Source organism: Scardinius erythrophthalmus, assembly GCF_964197995.2.
Source record: "Scardinius erythrophthalmus genome assembly, chromosome: 4".
Classification (NCBI taxonomy): domain Eukaryota; kingdom Metazoa; phylum Chordata; class Actinopteri; order Cypriniformes; family Leuciscidae; genus Scardinius; species Scardinius erythrophthalmus.
In genome coordinates this window covers 12,551,281-12,575,462 of record NC_138224.1, presented here as the reverse complement: position 1 = coordinate 12,575,462, position 24,182 = coordinate 12,551,281, and the positions used below count along the sequence as shown (strand labels likewise).

At 38.9% G+C, this 24,182-nt stretch overlaps 3 protein-coding genes across 10 annotated transcripts; 2 read left to right on the top strand and 1 right to left on the bottom strand.

Moving 5' to 3' along the window:
• Positions 1-511: 511 nt before the first annotated feature.
• kera (keratocan) lies at positions 512-7,277 on the top strand. 3 transcript variants are annotated; one of them, XM_081363171.1, is made up of 3 exons: positions 512-620; positions 4,826-5,700; positions 5,870-7,277. In XM_081363171.1, exons 1-3 carry the CDS (start codon positions 604-606, stop codon positions 6,031-6,033), a joined length of 1,056 nt encoding a protein of 351 aa, XP_081219297.1. In that variant the 5' UTR covers positions 512-603; the 3' UTR covers positions 6,034-7,277. The 3 variants fall into 3 exon arrangements, with proteins under 3 accessions (XP_081219297.1, XP_081219296.1, XP_081219298.1); XM_081363170.1 differs by lacking the exon at positions 512-620 and adding an exon at positions 2,561-2,667; XM_081363172.1 differs by lacking the exon at positions 512-620 and adding an exon at positions 3,505-3,557.
• Positions 7,278-11,418: 4,141 nt separating this feature from the next.
• On the top strand, positions 11,419-19,478 carry epyc (epiphycan; the record flags this gene model as incomplete). The annotated part of the gene is made up of 9 exons (XM_081362634.1): positions 11,419-11,586; positions 14,986-15,199; positions 15,470-15,715; positions 16,335-17,051; positions 17,408-17,515; positions 17,927-18,085; positions 18,332-18,534; positions 18,836-18,931; positions 19,308-19,478. The coding sequence occupies 9 exons, from the start codon at positions 11,419-11,421 to the stop codon at positions 19,476-19,478; spliced, it is 2,082 nt and encodes a 693-aa protein (XP_081218760.1).
• A 22-nt stretch (positions 19,479-19,500) lies between these two features.
• Positions 19,501-24,182, bottom strand: LOC308689818 (uncharacterized protein). 6 transcript variants are annotated; one of them, XM_081363840.1, is made up of 6 exons: positions 23,862-24,182; positions 23,166-23,321; positions 22,535-22,683; positions 22,270-22,363; positions 22,048-22,135; positions 19,501-21,312 (listed from the first exon to the last, which is right to left on the bottom strand). In XM_081363840.1, exons 3-6 carry the CDS (start codon positions 22,656-22,658, stop codon positions 20,590-20,592), a joined length of 1,029 nt encoding a protein of 342 aa, XP_081219966.1. In that variant the 5' UTR covers positions 22,659-22,683; positions 23,166-23,321; positions 23,862-24,182; the 3' UTR covers positions 19,501-20,589. The 6 variants fall into 6 exon arrangements, with proteins under 6 accessions (XP_081219966.1, XP_081219967.1, XP_081219968.1 ...); XM_081363841.1 differs by having other exon boundaries at positions 23,914-23,988; XM_081363842.1 differs by having other exon boundaries at positions 23,166-24,176.

Here is a 24,182-nt window from a genome sequence, read left to right as displayed (position 1 = left end):
TTTGCATTCCAGCTTAATTCCACCTTTCACAGGTTGGGACGAGTCTCCATCAGTGCAAAATGACAGCTTGATGATGTGCATTGCCCAGGGGGGCCTAGTTTAATGGGGTATATGATCCCTCAAAGTTGTGAGTGATGGAGATGAGATATGTCTATTGAAAAGAAAGACTTAAATGTCTCGAATGTCCACCTGCGTGTTTGGCTGCAAGGGCTACGAGCCCCCACCTCCCGAGACTCCACATACCCTTACTGTACAAAGAGAAGAGAGTAAGAAAAGAGAAGAAAGTGCTGTGCTAGAAATAAGTTCCCAATGCACGCTTGCAGAAAGACAACTCCAGACATATCTGTCAAACATTCACACACCCCCTTTTTCAACCTCACCAGCTGATGTCAAAGGTTTGGCCTTGGGGACGTTACACTGCAAACAATAGTAATCTAATAAGGCTGTGTCTTCTGATGCATGTCCGGACCAGAAAGAAAGAGGGAGAAACTGCAGACTAGACTCAAACTGGAGAGGAAAGCAGGCGGACCAAGAGATTGACTGCCTCCCCAAAAACAGAAACAGACACTTTTGCTTCCACCTGCACAAACCAAAATCAGCTCTATGACTGAGATGAGCAGGTAATGTTTTCATATTTTTTTTTGTTCTTATATGTGGTGGTGATGCAATAAGGAAGTGGGTGATGGGTATAGGGGGTTCATGGTTTTTCTGTTGTGGAGTATTGAGTTATTTTAAACTTATTTGCGTAATATTTTCCTTATTTTTATATGTTTCTCTGCACCTCTGCTGCAGATCTTCATATAAAATAATGAATTTCATATAATTTCATTTAATTGGGTAACACTTTATTTTGATGGTCCCCTTTAAACATTCTGTTGACTAATAGTAACGTTTCACCTACATGTCAATTAACTCTCATTAGAGTATTAGTAGACTGTCTGCTTAGCATCTGCCAACACTTAATGTGATGGTCCACCAACAGACATTCTACTAATTATAAGTAACTTTGCAAGTACGTGCCAACTTATTCTACTAACCATTACCTTAACACCTAACAGTCTACTAATACTGAACTAATACTCTGAGAGTTAGTTGACACATAGGTGCAATGTTACTAATAGTCAACAGAATGTCAAAATAAAATAAAGTAAAAAATAAAGTGTAACCTTTAACTTTAACTATTTTTTTATAACCATCATCTACAGGCTCACAAACTTGAAATGTATATGTATTTCTTATGTAGTGGTATTCACTGAGCTAACATTGAAATGGCTTGTGTAATACTAATAAAAATGGCAAAAAAAGTAACCATGATAGCACCTTGGTATTTTTTGAAATGGTATAAATCAAAATACTATTGTATATATCTGTCATCACTGTACCAGATTCCAGCACAGCACAGTATGTTTAAGGAAAGTCTCAGATGTTGCTTGTGTAAGCAACATTGTTAAAATGTGCAATTAATTATTTCAACTTTAATTGTCTTTTAGTTAAGTGATGCTCTTTCTGAATAATATTTATATCAAAGAAAGTGCAGCATTTTGTTGTAACATAACTGCCTGAGACAAAATGCCCCAAACAGGAAATTAAATGAGAGCATGTGTTTCTTTTTAGGAGAAGCATAATGTGCCACAGTTGTCTTGACCATGTTGTCATATCTCAGGCATCATTTCTTTTTAACATCTTTGATGAATTGTATCCTTGTTCTAGTCAAATATGCTTGTAAATGATTTTACTAAAGGTAATAATTAAACACAAAGGTGTTCAAATGTTGTTTAACAGTCTCAGATTTCAAAAAGTGTTGGTGAGTGAAGTGAGCTGTCATGAGGATATTCTCAAATATTTAACAATTAGCATTAGCACAGGTAGCATAAGCACTTAGCACAATGCAGTTGTGACTGATTTGATCATAGGCAACGGATGTGATTAATTAATCCCTGCTACTCAAGACAAAGCAAGACATTACAGGTCAGAAAGTTTCCCTGTGCACATTTAAGGGGTCAGTTTTGAAAAAGGCTCAAAAATCACAAACATGATTTCATTGGCTGTTGCCCATTGCTTCTCTCGCACGAGTCAAGACAATGCACTTACCTGAAGACTGGGTGATTAGAAAATCCAGTCTGAAATTTGTAAGCCGTGTCTAGTCTCACAGGTGCAGACACTAAAAGAGTTGGCACCTGCTATGATCTGGTGCTTTTGTCGCAGACTAGTCACAAACTTGAAAGGGTGACGACAAGGTTTAGTCTTGTAGTGTGATCTTGGTTTCAGAGACTCATAGAGTATAGAAAATTTCCCAATTGAAATTATGTATTAGATGTATATTGATATTGCACAGTTTGTATGCTTGTATTGAAGTCATCTTTGAAATAAAGTTTAACAGATATCCAACGTACAGAGTAATTTGACTTAAACATCTTGCAGCTAGATACAAATTGCTGCCCCAAGAATGACCTCTTGTCGTGTCCTGACACTCTGTGTTTAGAGCTCTTTTACATTCCTGTGAATAATAGGTTTTAAATTCTGTAATTGGATTAGTTTGGTGTTTGTACTCTTTGCCCTTAGACCACTGGTTCTAGAGCTGCACCATCCTTGACACGAGATGCTAATAGACTGGATTACAAATGGTCTCAACTGGAGGAGCCCATTGCAGCGGATTACAATGACAAGGTGTTGTTGTCGTCATTGGAATTGAGAAGTAATCAGCACTTGGCAGTCAAACAACGACACCATATGTGGCTACCTGTGCCAACTACAAATCCGCCTCTAAATCCAGACTAGTGCTCCCGTGGGGACAAAAATCTCAGCTCAGTTGTTTTGGTGATCTCAGAATTTTTTCATTACTGATTTTGCAACTGTTGGCATCTACAAAAATAAGGTGGGCCAAATGTCATTTACCAGTCAAACTGGGAGTCCTCATGAAGATAGATAGATAGATAGATAGATAGATAGATAGATAGATAGATAGATAGATAGATAGATAGATAGATAGATAGATAGATAGATAGATAGATAGATAGATACAGTAGATACAGTAGATAGATAGATAGATAGATAGATAGATAGATAGATAGATAGATAGATACAGTAGATACAGTAGATAGATAGATAGATAGATAGATAGATAGATAGATAGATAGATAGATAGATAGATAGATAGATAGATAGATAGATAGATAGATAGATAGATAGATAGATAGATAGATCTGATCGAGACATTTGTTTACTCAAAAGACAGGAGACAGGTGGTGTTGTGAGGGGCGATGAAGAAAAGGATGAAGAATCCAACGTAATATATAGGCCTGTATTAGCCTAATTATAACTGGGCCAAGGCTCATGTCTTCCTTTGACCAACACGCCAGTGTTCGTGCCCAAAGGATTATGACTCTTGATCTCGAGAGCCTATGATTGGCTAAGGTTGTGTCCAGTGTGTCTGTCTGTGAAGGGATCATGAGATATCATTGACACTACAAATAGGGGCAGGAGATGGCAAAATAGCTCAGTTGAGACATCTGTACCCACAGCAAAAGATACAGTAGAAGAGCCCCAAGAAGACAAAGGTAGGTCTCTAGCATAGCATTTGTGCAATGATTCTGTGCATTAGAAATATTTTGGGAAGGATATTGTCAGTTTCTTCTACCCTATAGGAGAAAGCCTCTGTCCTCCATAAATGCATACTGTGAGCTATGAGTCATTTTTACATCTGCATTAATCTTAATGGCTTTGTGTTTATTTTGTCTTGGTTTAACATAGAGGTATTCTGCTTAATTTAGGGTACTAAAGATATCAGCTGTTTTTCCTGCAAAGCCAGTTTGGAGGTCATGATTTAAAAATATTTTTCTTACTTTTTAGAGATCTTTACAGGTGAAGCTGGTTTCACCTGACCTGTTCACTAGATATCCAGAGCTTCCCTTTGATCCCCTCTGGTTTAGTGTGAGAACGCTGCCCACAGAAAATGATCTCCAGACAGTCGATTATAGAGCTCAGAACCAAAAATGTAAACCAATACCAGATGAGAAAGAAAGCTCAGCTATGAATACGTGTTAACATATTATTTCTTGAGCTTTCTCTCTCTGTTTGCTGTTTCTTTTATCCTTACATGATAAATTTAAGCCAAGAGAAATATGTGGATGTCAGCAAAGAAACTTCTGAGGGAAAACCATAATACACATTAGACAAAGTTCAAACATGCTTTTGACAGATATAAATGTTTAACTGTCAAATGGGAATACAACAAATTGAACCTGGCCAACGGATGCCTAATGTGTAGGTGTCCTCATTGCAACATGAGGGCCAGGTGTTGTTAAATTGCCATGATTGTTATACCTTGTTCTCTCTAGAAGTAGTCAGACATGCACATACCTGAAGCCTTATGTTTCCCAGAGTCCAAGAGGTAACTGTCTTCTGAATGGAGATGAGTAGCACTACGCCAGGCTTAAGTCAATTAAGGCTGACCTGGCAGCATATTCTGAGTTTAAGAGGATTACCACTTAAAAGATGAAGACACAGGAAATGATTATCTTAACTAGAGGATGTTCCTAATTTTTTTTGTCAATGAGTTTATCCACTTAGAAAGAACCTGAGGTAAATGTAGGGTGGTTTGTGTGGCGGTGGACAGCTAGGAACATTATTTCAGACCTTGTGACAAGGAGGGCAACTCATTGAAGGGAGAAACCCATTACATTTTTTAACCAAGTCCTGTGAACTTTAGTGACAGTCCTGTTTAGAACTAAAATTAAGTCTCTAATTTTATCTCTAAGAGTTATATAGTTTTAATATTGGTAACAGCTAATTTTGCTACTTCTTTTCTGTCTCTATGTTTTCCTAGGTTAAACCTAACCATGGAGTGGCTCATGATTGCATTTGTGGCCCTAGTTTTGGCCAGCCAAGTCCGCTCTGATGAAGTTCCCTACGAGCACATGGTCTCTCAGCTCCAGGCATGTCCTAAAGAGTGCCACTGCCCTCCAAACTTCCCTAACGCTGTCTACTGTGACAACAAGGGTCTGAAACGCATTCCTGTCATCCCTCCCTATACCTGGTACCTGTACCTCCAGAACAATCTCATTGATGTCCTCTCAACCGATGCTCTGCGCAATGCCACACAACTTAGGTGGATCAACCTTAACCGCAACAAAATCACAAGTGAAGGCTTGGGGGTTGATGCTCTTAAGGATTTGTCTAACCTTGTACACCTTTACATGGAAGACAACTTGCTGACTTCCATTCCATCTCCTCTGCCTGTCAAATTAGAGCAGTTACGGCTGTCTCGAAACAGAATCTCAAAGATCCCAGCCGGTGTCTTCTCTGGGATGGACCGTCTCACTTTGCTGGATCTGCAAAACAACAAGCTTCAGGATGATGCAGTGACTGAGGTCAGTCTGAAAGGCCTCAACAACTTGATCCAGATAAATTTAGCAAAGAATCAGCTAAACAGCATGCCCCTTGGCCTACCACCCACAACTACACAGATCTTTTTGGATGGCAACAACATTGAGAAGATTCCGGTTGAGTACTTCAAGGGTCTTCCGAAAGTGGCGTCTCTCAGGCTCAACCGCAATAAGCTGGCTAATGGAGGTATCCCAAAAAACGTGTTTAACCTTTCCAGCATCCTGGATCTACAGCTTTCTTACAACCAGCTCACAGAAGTGCCCGTTATCTCTTCTGGCCTGGAGCACCTGCATCTGGATCACAATAAGATCAAGAGTAAGTCCATAACTCTTTTTTTTCTCTCTAAAACATTTAGGAATTCATTTATACAGACACGTCTCAAAAGTATCACAGTTCATACTTTGGTGTGGACAAAAAACTACAAGTATCTGAAACTTGTAACTTCATTTTGACCATGAGATACTGTATTCTGTCATTTTCATAGGTGTGAATAGCTCTGACATCTGTCCACCTGGTGCACTTGATGATTACCTTGATGAGAACGGCCCACGTCTCCGTTACCTTCGCCTTGATGGTAATGAGATCAAACCCCCCATTCCACGAGAGCTGATGATGTGTTTCCGTCTCCTCAGGGCTATTGTCATATGAAGGTGCCAGACCATCTAGATACTCCTGTCCATTTCATCTACCAGAACTGAAAATGCATGTAAACTAAAACACTAGAAAAGAGTCCAATAAAGGACTATATTTTTGGAAAGTCAGTAAAATATTGAAATCTATACACTGCTGAAAAGACCAGCCAAGACTGGAATGAATTTCCATGCTAATCCAGATTGACTCATGCTTTTTTGTACTGTACTAGTGCTGGTCTAGCTAGTGGGCCAGTGAAACTAAGCTGATACAACTTTTTAACTAGCATGATCTTTCTGGTGGAGCTTTTGTCCAAGAAAGCACATCTAGTTAAGCTAGTTAAAAAGCTGGGTGGGGATACCAGTATCCAAATTCCAAAATATGAGATATTCTGTGGGTCTCCTGTTCTGGTCTTTTCAGCAGGGTTGAGATCCATAAGGTTCATATGTGCATTTGCGAATGGTTTCTCATGGCTGTATTTGAAAACCACTGTGCCTTCCTTAATTCCATGCATATGGGAAACTAGCAAGCTCCTAAATATAATTGTCCTCATTTGCATGTAATGTCATTTCCCCATCCTGTGTTATTTTTATTTCAAACAAATCGATCTTAGCAGGTGTACCATTACCCCAAATATTTTACCTCACCACACAATTCTGGGGTGTTTTTGGACAGATGAGTTGTGGTCTGATTATGGAGCCAAATTTTCTGGTAGTGAACTTAGTACATAGTGGTGGTTTATTGTATTTTATTGAATGCATGGTAACTCTCAGTAACAGCACCAACAGAAGTTTGAAATTTGAGAAACTTTAGAAATCACAATTGTTTATTGCCTCTGTTGTAGCGATTGACATGTTCTGACATAAGTTTACTTCTACTTTTTTAAATATTTCATTACGTCTTTGTACAATCAATATTTCAATATTCAATTGATATAGTGACATTAATTTTATAGATTGAGCACTTCAGATTTATTCACTGTCATTAATTGTAGTGTTACATTCTGATTATTAATATATAAATACAGTGTAAATTGACAATGGTACTACCAGTGAACCTTCTAGATTGATTTTAAGATTTATTTTCTTCTAGGGTATAAAATAATGTGAATATTCTTTTTCAACGCACAAATGTGACAATTATTTTTCATGTTTTCATTTATCATTCTTTGCAGAAAAATGACAGGAATTAGGATTGACAAAAGGAAAAATCTAAGATGAGATAACTTTTGTTTGATGTTCCTGATTAAACCGCTTTCAATGGTCCAACATTGTCTCTGCACTGACTCATTTTATATACATGTATTCATAAAAAGATTTTGGTTACTGAAAACTCATAGAGCTTTGAGAACAAGGACCTGAAGGGTCCAAATCAAGTAGAGCAGCCAATCAGGCAACCTCATAAAGGAAGCTATAATTCACAAACAGTGTATTCATCTACAAAAATGTAACTTGTGTTTAGACTTTATTTCAACAAGCACCCAGTTTTAGCTTTTGCTAAACATTTAGTGTCAGCAAAAAGCAATTCCAGTCTTTGAAAATGGTTTGTTTAATAAGATTTTCAAACCCCTTTGAATGTACAACAAAAAATGTGAACACTTTCTTTGAATTATTTATACATATCTGACAGAGAGGAAGAACAACAGTGAGTGCACAGTATATCAGTTGAAGCAATGGCTGCATTTATACTGCAAGCCTAATGCATATATATGGTTGCATCAGTTACGTTGACTTTAGACATAACTTACTGTGTTACATTAAATCCCCCACTACACAGTGCAGGCCTGTGCTGCTCAAATTGATCGTGCAAGTAAATGGATTTGCTTGGCGCTGCTCAGTGGGTTTGCATGGCTACTGGTGCATGCCATATGGTTCAGCTAAGCACTTCTTCTGGTGCCTCTTAAAGCTCATCTATATAAAACAGGCTGCAAATAGTAGATATGTTTACCCACCCGTTAAACGTCACAATTAATCAAACAAAGCAAGATTAGTGGTTAAACGTGTCAGTGAGACTGAAACAAAATGCAGTATGTGCCATTTGCTATTAATTTGACTTGCTTGACAGTCCCAGTCCTTAACGGACTAATATTGGATTTCATGTGACTCAACAAGAAATATGATTACAGAGTCGCCAAAAAAGAGAATTAGTATGGAAAAAGAGATTGAGGCCTGTAATAACATCCCACCGTATGCCACTTCCTAATAGGTTAGCAGGTTTTCTGCAGTGTGATGCATCTAGGTATTAAGCAGAGGTCTGAGTTGTATCACCGAGTCCTGGCGCAGAGCAGAATGGAGGTCTTTACTCTTCTCAGCATTGCACTAACAGAGGAGCCTTACAGAGGGCCCATTGTGAGCTGGGGCCCTGCAGATCCCTACATGAAAGCAGAGTATGCCTTACGCTCACCTCAGGAAAAGGAAGACAAATATCTCATAGTTAGGACTGAATAACTAATATGTCTCTTTCGGAAACAAAAAAGAAAGATGGTTGTAAGGGATTAAAGGATTTTCGCAGTTGGGGGTCTGTCAGCGTGCAAATTTTGTGTCTGTTCAGTGTGTGTGTGTGTGTGTGTGTGTGTGTTGCAGTGTGGTATGGGGTGGGCGCTGCTGTAGATGTGACCAAAACTCAATTTCTCCCTTTTCTCAGTCTCATTTCTTACCTTCACACACACAGGTAGGTAGGGCACACAGGTCTGGGAGTGTGTGCACACTAACACGTCACACACCCAGAAGCATCCACATACAGATACACACTCGCATTCTCACTGTGAGTGACCTGTTGCCATTGGCCAGGCCCACCAACCCTCTGCCTGTCCGATCTGAAGAACAGGACCATTTGGGAAAGGAGGAGAAAGAGGTAAGGGTTCTTCTGTATGTTCGTCTAAATGCTGGTGCTGTGCTTTAGAGCAGGGATCGGACACAAGGGCTTCCCCTTCTGCTTCTGAGCCTCAGTGATACTTGCCACTTGGTACCTCAGTGACTCTACTGAGGCTTTCATTGGTTTTTATTGATTTTTTGTCTCGTATATGACTGGCTTTATGATATAATATACGGGTGCACTCCATGGTATTTATTATGAAATCTATTTGTAATTCTTGTAACAATAATGCACATTTGCAAAGCCACAAAAATTAAAATACACACAACCTACTTTACTGAGACTTGGATTGCTGGCTTGATGATATAATACTTCTATTCTCCATGATCTTCACGAATATTCTTATAATATTGACAGTGATTTAGAACAGTTTAAAGTGGGCGAACAGGTGACCTGTGTGGCAATGATGGCAATTCATGTGTGTTCTTTATATTCGTCAGTTTTCCATTCCTTGTTTTTTTTGGGGTTCATTTTGGGTGTGATGATGTTTCTGATTGATTTTAAGAGGATAGTTGATTTTGTTACGCTTTACAAATCTAAGAGTATTTGCAGAAAATGTGATGAAGAGCTGTAAATACTGTTACAGACTGTTGATGTCTTATACATTGTTAATGTGTTTAAGGTCAAAGGCCGTATTACAGAAACTTCCTGTTTTAAACCTTCAAATCTGATAAGTTATAACAGAAATTGCCAGGGTTACTAAACAGATAAGATATGTCACTAATATGTGTTTACTTAAGCTACAGAGCTTGTATATTTTTGCATTTTGACTTATTGGGAGATAAAAAGTCATAAATTTGCCGATATTGGCTGCACCACTAGAAAAAGAAATAGTAGAATCAATGAGCATGAGGAATGCTGTTGGGTAGAGCCAAAAACAACATAGGGATAGTTAGTTCTAACACACATACTCACACTGCAAACACTGCCGGGAGTGTGTAAAAAGGAGAGTGTGCTCTGTGTTCAGTATAGTCCCTCTTTGAGCATTTTCCTGTTGAAGCTGTCAGGCATTGGTACACTACAGCTTTAATGAGAGACGATTTTTCTTTCATAGATACAAACTGAACTATTTTTTTCGATATCACCACTATTTAATATCTATTCATGATGTGATGCGATGGCATGTGTTGATTGGCTGTCAGAAGCCCACAGGGAACTGATTTATGTTTAAAAATGCAGCGGTTTCTAGAGAGCAGCTATGCCCTAAAATAGCCTTTCACTGAGTTACATGGATGTGTGTGCATGAAGAGAGAGAGAGAGAGAGAGAGAGAGAGAGAGAGAGAGAGAGAGAGAGAGAGAGAGAGAGAGAGAGAGAGAGAGAGAGATAGTAACTCACTGCCATGCTGTCCACAAACCTCGGTGGAATTTCGAACTTGAGTGTAGAGTCAGACACTCATAAAGGGGCTCTGTAAGAGTTCTCCCTCTCTTTCTTTCTCTTGGTTCGTTCTCTCCGTCTCACCCTGAGGACCAGAACTTGGTCTGCCCATCAAGTGCACCCTTCTCTTCTTCCACTCCAGTTGGTCATTGCTTTCCTCTGAGCCTCTTATCATTCTTTTAGAGAAAAAATAACATTATAGGTTATATATTAAACATGAGAATGAATACAAAGCAATACATGTGGGATTGAGATTAAGTAGATGAATATGAGAAAGTATATGAGAACTGATAATACTTCAGTTAAATATTTCACAAATCTTTATCATAGACACCATTAAACTTTTAGAGTTTTGGTCATTGTTTGTTAAGAACTATAGGGCCATGTAGAATCGTCTCTCACAGAACTCATCTCTTCGACCAAAATCAGTACAGAAGATGGAAAAAAAGGTCTGCAGATTCTCTCTGGGCCAGCTGATGACTAGCTGTAAATTGAACAATGTGAAAACAACCATGTTTTATTGTCTTTCCATTAGCATGAATTTGCGATAGATAATTTACCCACATTCTTAAATGTTTCAGGGGGTTCTTTATGGAACCATATAGAACCTTTACTCAAAGATATAAAGAACTAAAAAAACTTTTATGAGTAAACTTTTTTCCACAATGTGTGTTATTTTTTTTCACCCACAAAAAAAAAATGCTACAGTATATGTGTCATAATTATGTTTAAAAAGAAACCTGTATGATGTCAGCCATCTCACCTCTGACCTTTCAACACACAAAGCAGTCACTGAGTGGATTCAAGATGGCCGCCGGGTTAGGCGCTGGCTTCTTGGCCCTTGTAAGTGAGCTAAAGACTTTAGAGGCTTATATTTCAGTATTACAGGCTGTCTGCACCCTGTTAATGAACACTTCTCCAACCTTACAAAGCTCATTTGTCTTTATTCCTTTGGCCACAAAACTATGCAGAGACTGTAAATGCAATGGCGGTAACAATAAAACTACTGATTGGAAATCTAAAGTGGATTGGATCTTTACTGTCATATCTATCTATGGACATGTACCCTGTTTACTTCTCTATTGTTGCTCCTCTACATGAGCATTTTAAGATCTCACTAGACATTAATCAATCTGACTCTGTGTAGCAGGAAGATGGTAACGCTGAGGTTGATGTGGGGACTCCTGGTCCTGTGTGTGGTGGCAGCCTCTCCCCCCAGATACGCCCGACAAGCAGAACTAGACAACTATGACAACAACAACGTGGACCAAAATGTGGATGGCGATTTCTATGACTATTACGATGAAATTGATGAAACACAGGTAAGAGAGTCATTCAAGGTTTCATAAATTATCATGATATGTTAATATGCTCATGGCTGTGACCTCAATAACTGAGATTTTGGGTTGACCCTATTTTGCAGCTATTCTGCAGCATAAATGGGCTTTGCATTAGCACCTTAACCTGAAGCAAGTCTTATTTTCAATTACATGTTGCATATAAGAGTTTTGTATCAAGTCTTATTTATATATGGATCCTGATTACGATTCCTCTCTTTGCATATTCATTAGTTTCCTCCACCCTGTTGATTTGGCTAATGCTCACGCATTGGACTCAGTTCTAATTGTCATGCAGGAATGTATTGCAGAAGTTTTGCTTCAGGGTGTTTGACAACTTTTCATTTGCTCTGCTGGTCCAAATGTTCCTGGGGATAATCGTATCCAGCTATGTCAGTCTTTGGTTTATGATTTTCATTTAGGAACTGGTTTTAACCCAGCTGCTGTGCTTCAGGGTCGGTCATCGAGGGCATGTTGGCCTGTATTTACTCATCCTCTCTGATTACAGATGGCTTTTCGGCTGTGCATACTAATTTTAGTCCCGTCTTCTTCATAAGAACCATCATTTTCAGTAAATTGCCTTTTAACGATACAAACTCAATTTGTGATATACTTCATTTGCATTTAAAGATTGTTTTTTGTTCTTGTACTTCAATGTATTTTGTTTAAAGAACTACTCATGGACAGAGGCATATTGGTGCAGCAAAGTTCAGTGTGTCAGACTGATTTATATTTCTTTCTATAATATAACAAATACTTCTCTTACACAACATATCATCTGTATAATGGCCAGACCAGATGTTGTTGAACGTGAAATGTTCTTCACTGAATTTTCCACTGGCACAACCTTGTTGAATGAGAGGCAGACACTGGCATTTTTACAGAACTGAAGTTCACTTATAATCAATAGTTGTACAACACAGTCATACTGGCATGTCATTATTTCACTTAAGTGGCCTTTTTTTGCTGGATGCACATTTGCATCATCAATAGTTGCTCAGAGCATCTAAATTTGCTAATGCTTACTGACTATTTGGTTGTCATTCCCAAAATTACTTTTGTATCAGCATCCATAGAGAAAATATTTTAATTTTAAAGGGATATTTTAGTCAAGAACATGAATTTGTGAATATCTGGTATTATAATGCTTAATTTTACCCATCTTTACATGCTTTATTAAATTAAATGTTGATGTTACAACATTTCCGGCCATTAAACTGGTCAATGCAGTTGGACAGAAGTTAAGCTACAGATATGAAGACATTTATTCAGTAATAAATACGATATAACGATGAAAACAACGACCAGTTAATCATCTTCGGCATGGAAGAAAGATAAAACTATGCTTGACTGGCACAAGCCAATATGGGTTTTTAGAAGAATCACATCGAAGCCAAAAAACTTAACTTGATCCTGATGTGAATGTTATGAAGTTAAACTAAACCCACAACCAAAAGCACACGTGTGAGTTACAACACATTTTCATTGTGTAATGTGCTTTAGTTTTCAGCTCTTCAGGATATTATGAATGTTTCATACTTTTTGGGGAATATTTGTTGTTTCTCACCATGTGGAAAGTTTTTTTTTATTATTACTAAGAAATACAGTTTCAGAACAGTAGTTGATTTAGATTGCTGGTAAAACTGTTTAATGTAAATAAACTGATAAAAAAATTATCTTACATAACTTGAGTGAATCTTAAGACTCTTTCAGTCTGGCTCTTGGGGTACGTTTCTTCTTTTTTATGCAGTATTAAGTTGAGGTTACTTATACATGTAAGAGTGCTTGTAGGTTTCTATGGTGCTTGCCTTTCTGCCTTTGTCTGTGTAAATTCATGTATGAACAAGAACAAATAATGTGTATTTTACACTCTCACAAGAGTTGCTGTCAAAAAGTTGCTAGTAGTTACATCTATGCCTAATAAATGCTTACTTTTTCCTATATTGCACCATCATCTTCGTTCCCAGCTTTCAGTTTAACCTAATGACCCCTTACTAACCTGTAACAGGATAAAACAAATCGTTGCACTGCTAAATTTCAACAAAACAGATTTTTTTTTCTTTCAAACTTACACAACACTTACACAATGTAAATTCCCTCATAAAATCATCTTTTGTCTACCCTTTCTCTTTATTGCTTCAGTAAAGAACAAAATCAATGTCAGCACAAGCTTGTGAGTCACATGCCTGACTGTTGTAGAAAAGATTTTGGTTGCGGTTCCAGAAAGCTCTCATGCATCCTGGTTTTTGAAATGAGTCAATGTCACTGTTTATTGCTATACACATTTGATTTATTTTAGCCATCCTTTTAGCCTTTGGCTTTGCATGTTTTACTAGTTTGGTGTATGAAAAGCAAGCATATTCTAACCAAGGCCTCCCTAAGACTTATTGTTTTACGGGCTCTCATCATGAGTAGGTTTTGGCCATTTGTCTTCACACACGCTGAATTAATAGTGTATTGCATTTTACTGCTCTATAGTTTAATTTTGTTATTTTTTTATCTCGTTTTAGTATGTTCAAGTTGACCACACTCTGAGACAAACGAGATGCGTCTCTGGAGTTAATACAACACTTTGGAAAGAAAAAGTGCAGAAATATAGATTTTTCTGCTACCATGTATGTCTTGGTTCCACAAGGACCATTTCTAGAGAATAGCAGCTGTTTGCAGATGAGACTGTGAATGGTTTCACAGCTCCCCACTCTGGATTGTAGCGGAATCAAATACAAAAAGAGAGAGAATTGGTCAACATCACAACATATGCAGAGAATTTTTTTTTTTTATGAATAGAATAGATTTTTAAAAAATCAGCACATCAGTATGACCTGTAATTTGTCTCACACCTTACAACAATTAGCAATTGTATGGAAGAGGGTGGATTTGAAAGCTTTGATTGAATAGGTCAAATACCCAGTGAAAAGCCCATTAGTCTTTCAAAGGGACAGCCTTCTGCTGAGTCACACCTCTTACTGAACCTTGGAATTGTTTCTCTTACAATCAAATGTGTCTGCAAGACTTTATGCTTTAGTAGGACACAGAAGTACTCAGTTTTAAAACAATATGAGGTGTGAATCAATTCGGTATAGCTAAAGGGTGTCCAATCCAGCTCATGGAGGGCCAACGTCATGCAGACTTCAGCTCCTTAAGACCTTGATTAGCACATTCAGTTGTGTTTAATTCGAGTTGGAGCTAGACTCTGCAGAAAGGTGTCCCTACAGGAGCAGTATTGGGTACCTTAACAGATTGAGATAATTATATTCTACAGCAGTCTTTTGACACCACACTTTCTGTCAGTGCTTTAAATCATCGGCCGTCTGAGAAAGCCATGTTTTGGTTTGTAATATGACAAAAATGAGTATTGTGTACTGACCTGAATTATTCTTGCAGATAGAGATTGACACCTTGGGTCCTGATGAGGACATTGATCCTTCAAATGGTGCCTCATTTGAAGAGGAAGAAGAGAGGGAGGAGGAGAATGTGGAGCATGAAAAACGGAGGACAGTTGCGGAGATTGACCACGAGGAATTACCCATTAAGCCTCAGCTTATTCCATCAGGCTCTGGGGAGTCAGGGACTCTGATGGGCCCAAGTGCTCAGGGAGGTTTGTACAATGCATGTCTAAGTGCACACACTACTAATAGTCATGACTAGCCTTCCAACAATTTCATGCTGTTGTTCCATTTAACTGGCAATCCGATTGGTTAAATGAGTTTTAATAATTCTTGAACTTTTTATGTGCATCATTCTTATGCTTTTTATGTGCATCATAACCAGTAAATCACTCATAGTCTTTACTGAACGAGTCCATATGGTTCTAAGTGTAATTCTAATTCTAATAACTGTTCTAACACCTAACCTTGTCTTGAACAAGAGGAGGAGCTTCGTCTGACGCCCATTGACATCCTTCAGATTTCTGGGGACATTTCGGGTTCGGGTGACTTGGGCTCTGGAGCCTCTGGAGACTTGCTCGATATCAAAGCTTCTGGTTCTGGAGAGCCTTTGGGCTCTGGAGGTTCTGGGCCCTCTGGTGACATTTCGGGTTCTGTGGACTCAGGGGACCATGTTTCTGGAGTCTCTGGGCTTTCTGGTTCAGGCATAATATTGATCTCAGGTAGAGGTCAGTACTTAGGACTTTGGTTTACTTGATATATTTACGCTGTGAGAAAGAAATGTGCAAAAATAGAATCTTTAAGGGTACAACAGGTTGTCATTGGGGCAGTATCCTTTAAGGTATAACCTCTGTACCTTTGGCAACCTTGTACCTTATCTACGCATAAAAGGTGCATATTAGTACTTTAGGAATAGTAATATGTAACTTTAAGGCACTACTGTGAATCTTTTAGGGGTAAATAAGTTACAAATATGTCCCTTCAATGGTACTCCGCCTGCGAGAAGCTGTTGTTCCCCTAAAGGTACAATTATTGCACACTTTTTTGTTAGTGTAGCTTAAGGGGGTTCTTGATTACTTCAGCATAGTATTTCTTTATGTGGGTGAGGTGGTGTCCAATGTATGGTCTATACCTGTTAGACCGCAGTGGGGAGGGATGTCCTAAATGTTTTAAAGCAAGTAACCATGATCTGTAATTCACAACCATTTATCTTTTTGTATTGGTTAAAATCTTGGTCCAAAATGGCTACCTCATCATCATTGCCAGCATTGTTGTCATGCTGTTATCTATCATCTGCTGTTGAGGACGCTAATTTCCTTTTTGCCACCCCACCTTGTCTCTTACAAGAGGAGGAGCTCCACCTGATGCCTGAAACCCGTCCACACGAGGCCTCTGGGGATTTTGGGGAGTCTGGAATATATTGGGTGTCTGGAGCCTCTGGGTTACCAGAGGTATCAGGAGAGCCTGGGGCCTCTGGGGTACCAGAGGTATCAGGAGAGCCTGGGGCCTCTGGGGTGCCTGAGGTGTCTGGAGAGCCTGGGATCTCTGGGGTGGCTGAGGAGTCAGGAGAATCTGAGGCCTCTGGGGTACCTGAGGAGTCAGGAGAGCCTTTGGCCTCTGGAGAACTTGAGGTGTCAGGAGAATCTGGGGTGTCTGGGGTACCTGAGGAGTCAGGAGAGTCTGGGCTACCTGAGGTGTCAGAAGAGCCTGGGGCCTCTGGGGTACCTGAGGTATCAGGAGAGCCTGGGGCCTCTGGGGTACCAGAGGTATCAGGAGAGCCTGGGGCCTCTGGGGTACCAGAGGTATCAGGAGAGCCTGGGGCCTCTGGGGTGCCTGAGGGGTCTGGAGAGCCTGGGATCTCTGGGGTGGCTGAAGTGTCTGGAGACCCTGGGATCTCTGGGGTTCCTGAGGTCTCTGGAAAGCCTGAGCCCATTGAATGGTTTGAAGAGTCTGGCATCCCTGAAGAGACTGAGGAGCCTTCGGTCTCTTTGGAGTCAGGAGACTCTGGGGGGACTGAGGCCCCAGACGTCACCACTGACATATTCATTCCTGACCTGTATGAAGGTCAGTACAATGATATCAATACCTTGCACTTCTATGACTTAGATTTATGTCAGAAATACAACAGTTGTTAGGGCTCTTTTTTTTATCAAGGATAGTTTAGACCAGATTAAGAAGAATTATGATCACTATTGAACTTATTGTTGCACTCATCAAGGCTAGCATTTTTTACAAATGTTATTCCCACTGGGAAACGCATGTAACTGGCTGATATTGGTTAACTGTGTGTTCATTATAACAATAATAATGCATTATAACTTCTCAATGTCATTATTACTCACTGTCAGTCATGTTCCATTGTTCATCTGTTCATGTGCTAATCTGTCTTCTAACACCTTAATGTTATTGTGTTTAACAAGAGGAGGAGATACTCCTAACTACCCTGACCACTCCCCAGGAGGGGACTGGGGGTGATATAGGGTCAGGGTTACCTGATATTGACACAGATATTGACACAGATACAAAAGGTCAGTATTTCACTTGTATATAGTGTTAACTGATGAAGTTCTGTTGTTTACCAGAGATACAATCCTCCTCCTAGAAGGCCACCTTCCTGCAGAGTTTAGCTCCAAAATACTTGCCTGGAAGTTTGTTTTGATCCTGAAGACCTTGATTAGTTCAGGTGTGTTTAATCGAGGATGGAGCTAATATCCTGCACTTAGGTTGCCCTTCAGGAGTAGGATCCCTACGTACTGTATGCAGCACATGCTCATGTGACTTTGTCAGACATTGTGGCTTTGCAGTCTCTTAATGACTGAGACAAAAGTGTGTACTTGTGCATCCAATCAGGCTGCTGCTGGATATGCATCAGTACAGCTTCTGTTTTAATATGTCTTTGTGTTTGTCTTCTGAATACCACCTGCTGGTTTGGTGGTAAGGTATGGCCACCTGTATGCTGTGCACCTGTCTGGTCAGATCTGTGTACTGTGATGACCTGAAGCTGGACCGTGTTCCTCCCCTTGCCAAAGAAACCACTCATTTCTATGCCCGCTACAATAAAATTGCCAGGATCAGCAAGTCTGACTTCGCCAACTTGAGTATGTGTTTCATTAATGGGAAAAAACAATCTGTTTTAATGTCAAAATGAAATCAAAATGGACAAAAACTTATAAATTTAAGCACCTCCCTACAGTTTTCTAGTTGAATATATAGTTTAATTCGAATTTCATAGCCTGAACTGATAACATTAGCAACATTTTATTTATTTAGTTTAATGCTAAAATGTGAATTTGATATTTTCATACATTTTACTCAATGGCGTTTTGTCTTTTGTTGTCATGAAGATAAATTAAAGAGGATCGACCTGACTAGCAACGGCATTTCCAGGATTGATGATGATGCTTTCTTTGGCCTCCCTGCTCTGGAAGAGTTGATATTACGAGAGAACAGTATTAGACAACTTCCTGCTCTGCCACCCTCTATGATTCTTATTGATGCCTGTCACAACCAGCTGGGCAACACTGGCATCCAGAGAGAAGCTTTCAAGGTGAGAGAAGCAGTAAGAGTCAGCATGTGAAAAAGGTTTAATAAAGCATAGCCTTTAGCACATTCTTTGCTGTGCTTTCTTGCATATGGTGTGAACTTGTAATAGCCTTCTGTTGTACAAGGAGACCTGAGGGAACAGCTTACATTGAGTTTAAATTAGACAAAAAGCAGACAGCAGAAAAGCTGATGATGGCCTGGTCCCTACGGGAAGGGCTGCTATTGCTCATTCCAAGAGGTGTTGAATGTACCTTAGCTAATTTTGTTTGACAAGATTGTCATCAACTCGTGTTTTCTGTTTTCAGGACATGCCAGGGCTACTTTACCTTTACTTGACTGACAACAACATAGACCACATCCCAGTTCCTTTGCCTGACAGTCTGCGCTCCCTGCACCTACAGGTACCTGTACTCCCACCTCACTAGTGCCACACTGTGGACATCTATGGCACTTGCCACCTAACTGAAATATTAACATTTATGTATATGTTCTAATTTAAAGGAGGCAGTTTACATTTAGAAATTACGCTATTTGAGAACATTAGTAAATTTGCTGAGGTTATTATGAATGGCAGAGAAAATAATAACCTAAACCAAGCATTACATTTATTGTCAGTCTTTTTGGTGATCCGCATAGTGCTCTTTAATTAATATTGACATCTTTACTATAGTAAAATTATGAATTATCACCCAAAATGTAAACATTAAATAAATAAAAAATACATACAAATGTATGTACTTGCATGGTACATCTAAAACGTTCTGTCTTATCATTCAGAATAACAATATCCAGATGATGCACGAGGACACCTTCTGCAATCCACATGACTTAAATTACATCCGCAACGCTCTAGAGGACGTTCGCCTGGACGGTAATCCCATCAACCTCAGCAGAACCCCACAGGCCTACATATGTTTGCCACGTATCCCCATTGGTACCCTTTTTTAAGCCGGAAAAACGCACACTCAAATGCACACATACAAAACTCACACGTATCCACATGCATCAAAACTCCTCTGTGCGTACCTCTCTTTTTTTTTTCTTTTTTTTTTTGGGCCCAAGCAAACACTTGGATATGAATGGCTGTCTTTAAAGGAGGTTGGCATAAATACATAAACCTACACTCTCACAGGAGTTCTGGTGGACACTTCCAACTCTACGCTGCTTGTGTTTCTACCTTTTTACACAGTACATACTTTTCATAATGTAGGTTTGTAGTCGTATCTGGATTAATGACGTCTCAAACACCCATACATGTTTTAGAGAAACATCCATGCATAACTCTGAAAGTTTTTTATTTATCAAATACTGGAAAACAAGATGTCATTAATTTACAAATGCAAATCTGAACACGACAAAAACCTTCATTTTGTGTGCTGTACTGGGGCTAGCTGCAATAGCCAGCCCAAATTGTTTAAATAGGTTTGTTTTGTAAATGAAATATTGTTAATATTCATATAGAATTTAACAAATGTTTATCATAATTAGCATAAACTAATTGAAGCTGGTGCTCACTGAACTTCTTGAAAGGTAAATTTGACTAATGCAATAAAAGCATTATATCAATGAATTTGTTGTAAAGTCTGTACTGTAATATAAATATATGTAAGCTGATTTTTTTTTTTTTTTTTACAAGAACAACAATATTTTGGTATATCGCAACTCAAACTGTTGTTATGATCAGTGGCCTTCAAAATGAAATCTGTTGTATTGGCTGAGGGGTTTGAGAATGATTGGGGGGAATGGGGGGAAATATTAGCTCAGCATTGTGTGTTGTGAATAGAAATAATCACACCTGAATAAAGATTTCTGATGACCTCTCCAAAACAGAGGTGGCTCAACGTTTTCATTGTTAGCTTGTAAAGTCTTCAAAGGCATTAAACTGACACTTAGCGCTTCAAAGTGCTCTTTTAAACAATAGCTACTAACATTACAAAATCAATCACTGTAACAGAACAATCCACTTCCGGCAACAGTAAACGGTTTTACTTCAAACAGAAGGTGTACAAAAATAATGACATTTACATAATGGGTCCCGTTCAGAACAATTAGTTCTATTTTAGAAGTTCTCAATGAGCTTTTCAAAGAGGTTGAGGAATTTTTGCCTCCTCTCTAAGGAGGCCGGTTCCATCACTAAGGGAATAGAGGTATCAGTTCCTTCTGAATTGTCGTTCAGATTAGCCGTCTGCTCCCCCTTTTCCATCCCACGCTGCTGCTCAAGGACGGCACGCTCTCGCTCAAGCTTTGCCCTCTCTCTGTCAAGAATCGCTCTTTCCTTTTCCAGCTGAGCTCGTATGTACTCCACAGAGGCCCTATCTCTCTCCACAGCGGCTTTCTCCCTCTCTAGGGACGCCCTGTCTCGGTCCAGTGCTGCAAGTTCTCGCTCCACTCCTGCTCTTTCTCGGTCTAAAACCATCTTCTCCCGCTCCAGGACCATCCTCTCGTATTCAATAGCGGCTTTGTCGCTCTCCAGGATGGCCCTCTCGTGCTCCATCTCATCTCTGTCTCTGTCTAGATCTGCCCTGTCTCGCCCCATTTCCTCAGACATCATGTCATCCTCTTCGACAAACAACTCGATCTCGCTTCTGTTCGGCTCACGCGCCCTCTTGCTCCTCCTGCGCGTGGTGTTGTTCGGCCGATACTCGCTGTCATCGCCCACAGAAGAAGTGTCTACGGTGACTTCGCTTCCCGCGAGTCTTCCCTCCATGGCGTCATCCATGAGGGAGAACCACGGCCAGTTAGTGGGGTTCACTGAGACGCCAGGTGGGGGATTCTTCATTTCCTGATACACACAAGGCACACAGACACAGTTTGTGAGCAGGAGAGTGCAAGATCATGCAGATTAGGGGTGTAGAGTGTGATTACACAGTATGATGTTTACTTATGTGTGTAAATAATTATTAAACAGAATATGAATATATACATTTAATCAAAATTACATTCTGATGTTTTTATTTATTAAAATGTAATTTTGTGTGTAACTTTCATGTTATGTGTATGTATATACATACATTCATACATTCATGATTTTTATTATATAAATATATCATTTGTCATTCTTAAATGTAATGACATTCTGATGTGAAATATTAAAATGTCATTAATTAAAATTGCACACAAAATGAACTAAATGTTATGTTTAGGTATATAATACATTTATCCTATTACCATACTTTTCAAATAGTTATTTAGATATTTATTACATATTGTTTGTGATCCTTAAATTGAATGACATTCTGTTGTTTAATATTTAAATGTAATTTAGGTAATTCTATGTGTGTGTGTGTATATGTGCCCGTATATATATATATATATATATATATATATATATATATATATATATATATATATATATATGCAGAGCACTGTCTGAAGATTGAAAGGTCTTCATCATGACGAGTTTCTAAGTTGCATCAGGTGTGCTACATATGGGCAATATTTAAAATGCACAGTGCTGGGGGCCTGTATAAAAGGATTGAGAACCGCTGAACACTCATAACATGGCATTAGCGTATACCTTATACTTCATCTTTAGGTTTTCCCATTTCCTCCTTGCCTGGCTGGCAGAAATTTCCCTTTGCAGACCCAGTTCTTTCAAGATGGCCCTATAGCACAGATTACAAATGCATATTTTAAACACTGATTGTTGCAGGCTGCTGGCATAAACATCTACTGTATACTTATTTCTTGGTGCAAAGACTTGAATGGTTATGCATGTGTGTTGGTTTTATTGTTTTACCTATAAGCCAGAGTTGAAGAATTTCTCTTTCCAGTGAAAAGTGAGTCGTTGGTCACACGCAACTTCACGAATCTAACAAATTCTTCATTTGACACTTGATGCACATACACATTAAGACACATGCAGATATTAATATCGGTGAGACACGTGATTTGTATAATACATGCATCCAATTTACGTGGCCAGCTCAATGCTAAACTGCTAAAATTGGACAGTTAATTAAATGCAACGGGACTTTAAATGCATACCATTAATCGCTACTCACTCTTATAAATGAATTCTGCATGATCTGGGCCATCCTTAATGTCCTCGGAGGGACTCTGTACAGTGTAAAGTTCGTGGTCCATACTTGCGTCTGTTGTCTTTGAGTCATCAAGTGCGCTACTCATGGCGCTAGTGCACAAGCGAAGGGCACTAGAAGAGAAAATGGAGGGTTACGTTTATTCCTTCTGCTGTTAATCCACGGCGGTCAGAGTCGATACATACCGCCACCTACTGGACTAACTGTGATACCACAATATAAAATGTCAGGAAAAGTGAGATCGTCTTGAACAGGAAAAATGTATAAATTAGTATAAACCTTTAAAAATGTGGAATTGATGATGAAACATACATTTTTTTTTACAGATGCATCGCACACTACACAGTATAGGCTACTATAAAGTAGGCTAACATTTATTACATAAATAAAATACGTTATTATAGCTTATAATCGCAACTAAAGCATTTTCTACCTTTTAGGGTACTTAAAAACAATTCAATTACTTTCAAAATCGTTTCTTCGTAAAACTGTAGTTTCTTTAAATGTATTATTGGTCGACAGTCACATTATGAAAATACCGCGTATAAGCCTGTATATTTATATATGCTATTTAAAATCAACACACTGTACTCACCCTCGTGGAAAACTGCCCTGCTAAAATGTCTTATCATATTCAGTTTTAATTTGTCATTTCTGGTAGATTTAAATACACTTTCAGTGCATTGCTGCACTATCACGTGCATTTGTGTAAGGGAGGCCTTGTGAATGGCATTTCTGAATCGTTATGTGTCTAAAAGAAGAAGAAGAAAAACAAAAACAAGACAACAAAATAATCCTCGAGAAACTTCGATTCCCAGTCGACATCTCACTCGAGTTCATTATAGGGGGAAAATTTTTATTTAAAGTTGTTTCAGTTATAGTGACCAGAAAGTGTTAGCTTTTGACAAATATGCACTGTCTGCGATACTTCCAATGTCATATCTGAAATGTATCGACTTTTTTGAGTTGAGAAAAACGATAATATATGCATCTGGTTCTGTTATAACCTTGCCAGTTCCGCTGCTCTTGTGCGATACATATATTATGGTTATTATTGGCCCTTGTTAACTTAAGCACCACAATGTGTGTGTTTATTGATTATTCAATTATTCAGTCACTATATGAACGTAAAAAGCATCCCGTTTGGTTTCGGCTGTCGTGGTCTCAAACCCGCCTATGACTACTCGATGAGCAGCTTAGTGTCGAGATCTGATGTTGCACCTTTTCTCATTAATGTCTCATAATTCAAAATTAGAATCGACATAAAAAGCGCAATAAGATCGATACTCACTAAGATAGGACCCGATGTGCTGTCTTTCATTTTTACATTGTAACTCACTCACTTGTCATATTTACAAACTCGCGTCCCGAAACTGTTGGACTAAAACTGCTGGCGGTGCTGTTACTGTATTGTAAATGGCGGTGCATTAATGCAAATACGCCCTTCGATACGGGCAATCACGAGAATTACTTGAAAGGGGAATGTTTTTTTGTATTTATGGTCTAAAGAACAAACACATCGGACATTTTGTGAAGAAGAGATTGATGCAAGTAAAATGTATTTCACAAATAGATTCATCTTATTTTTCGTAATATTCTCAAAGATGGCAGC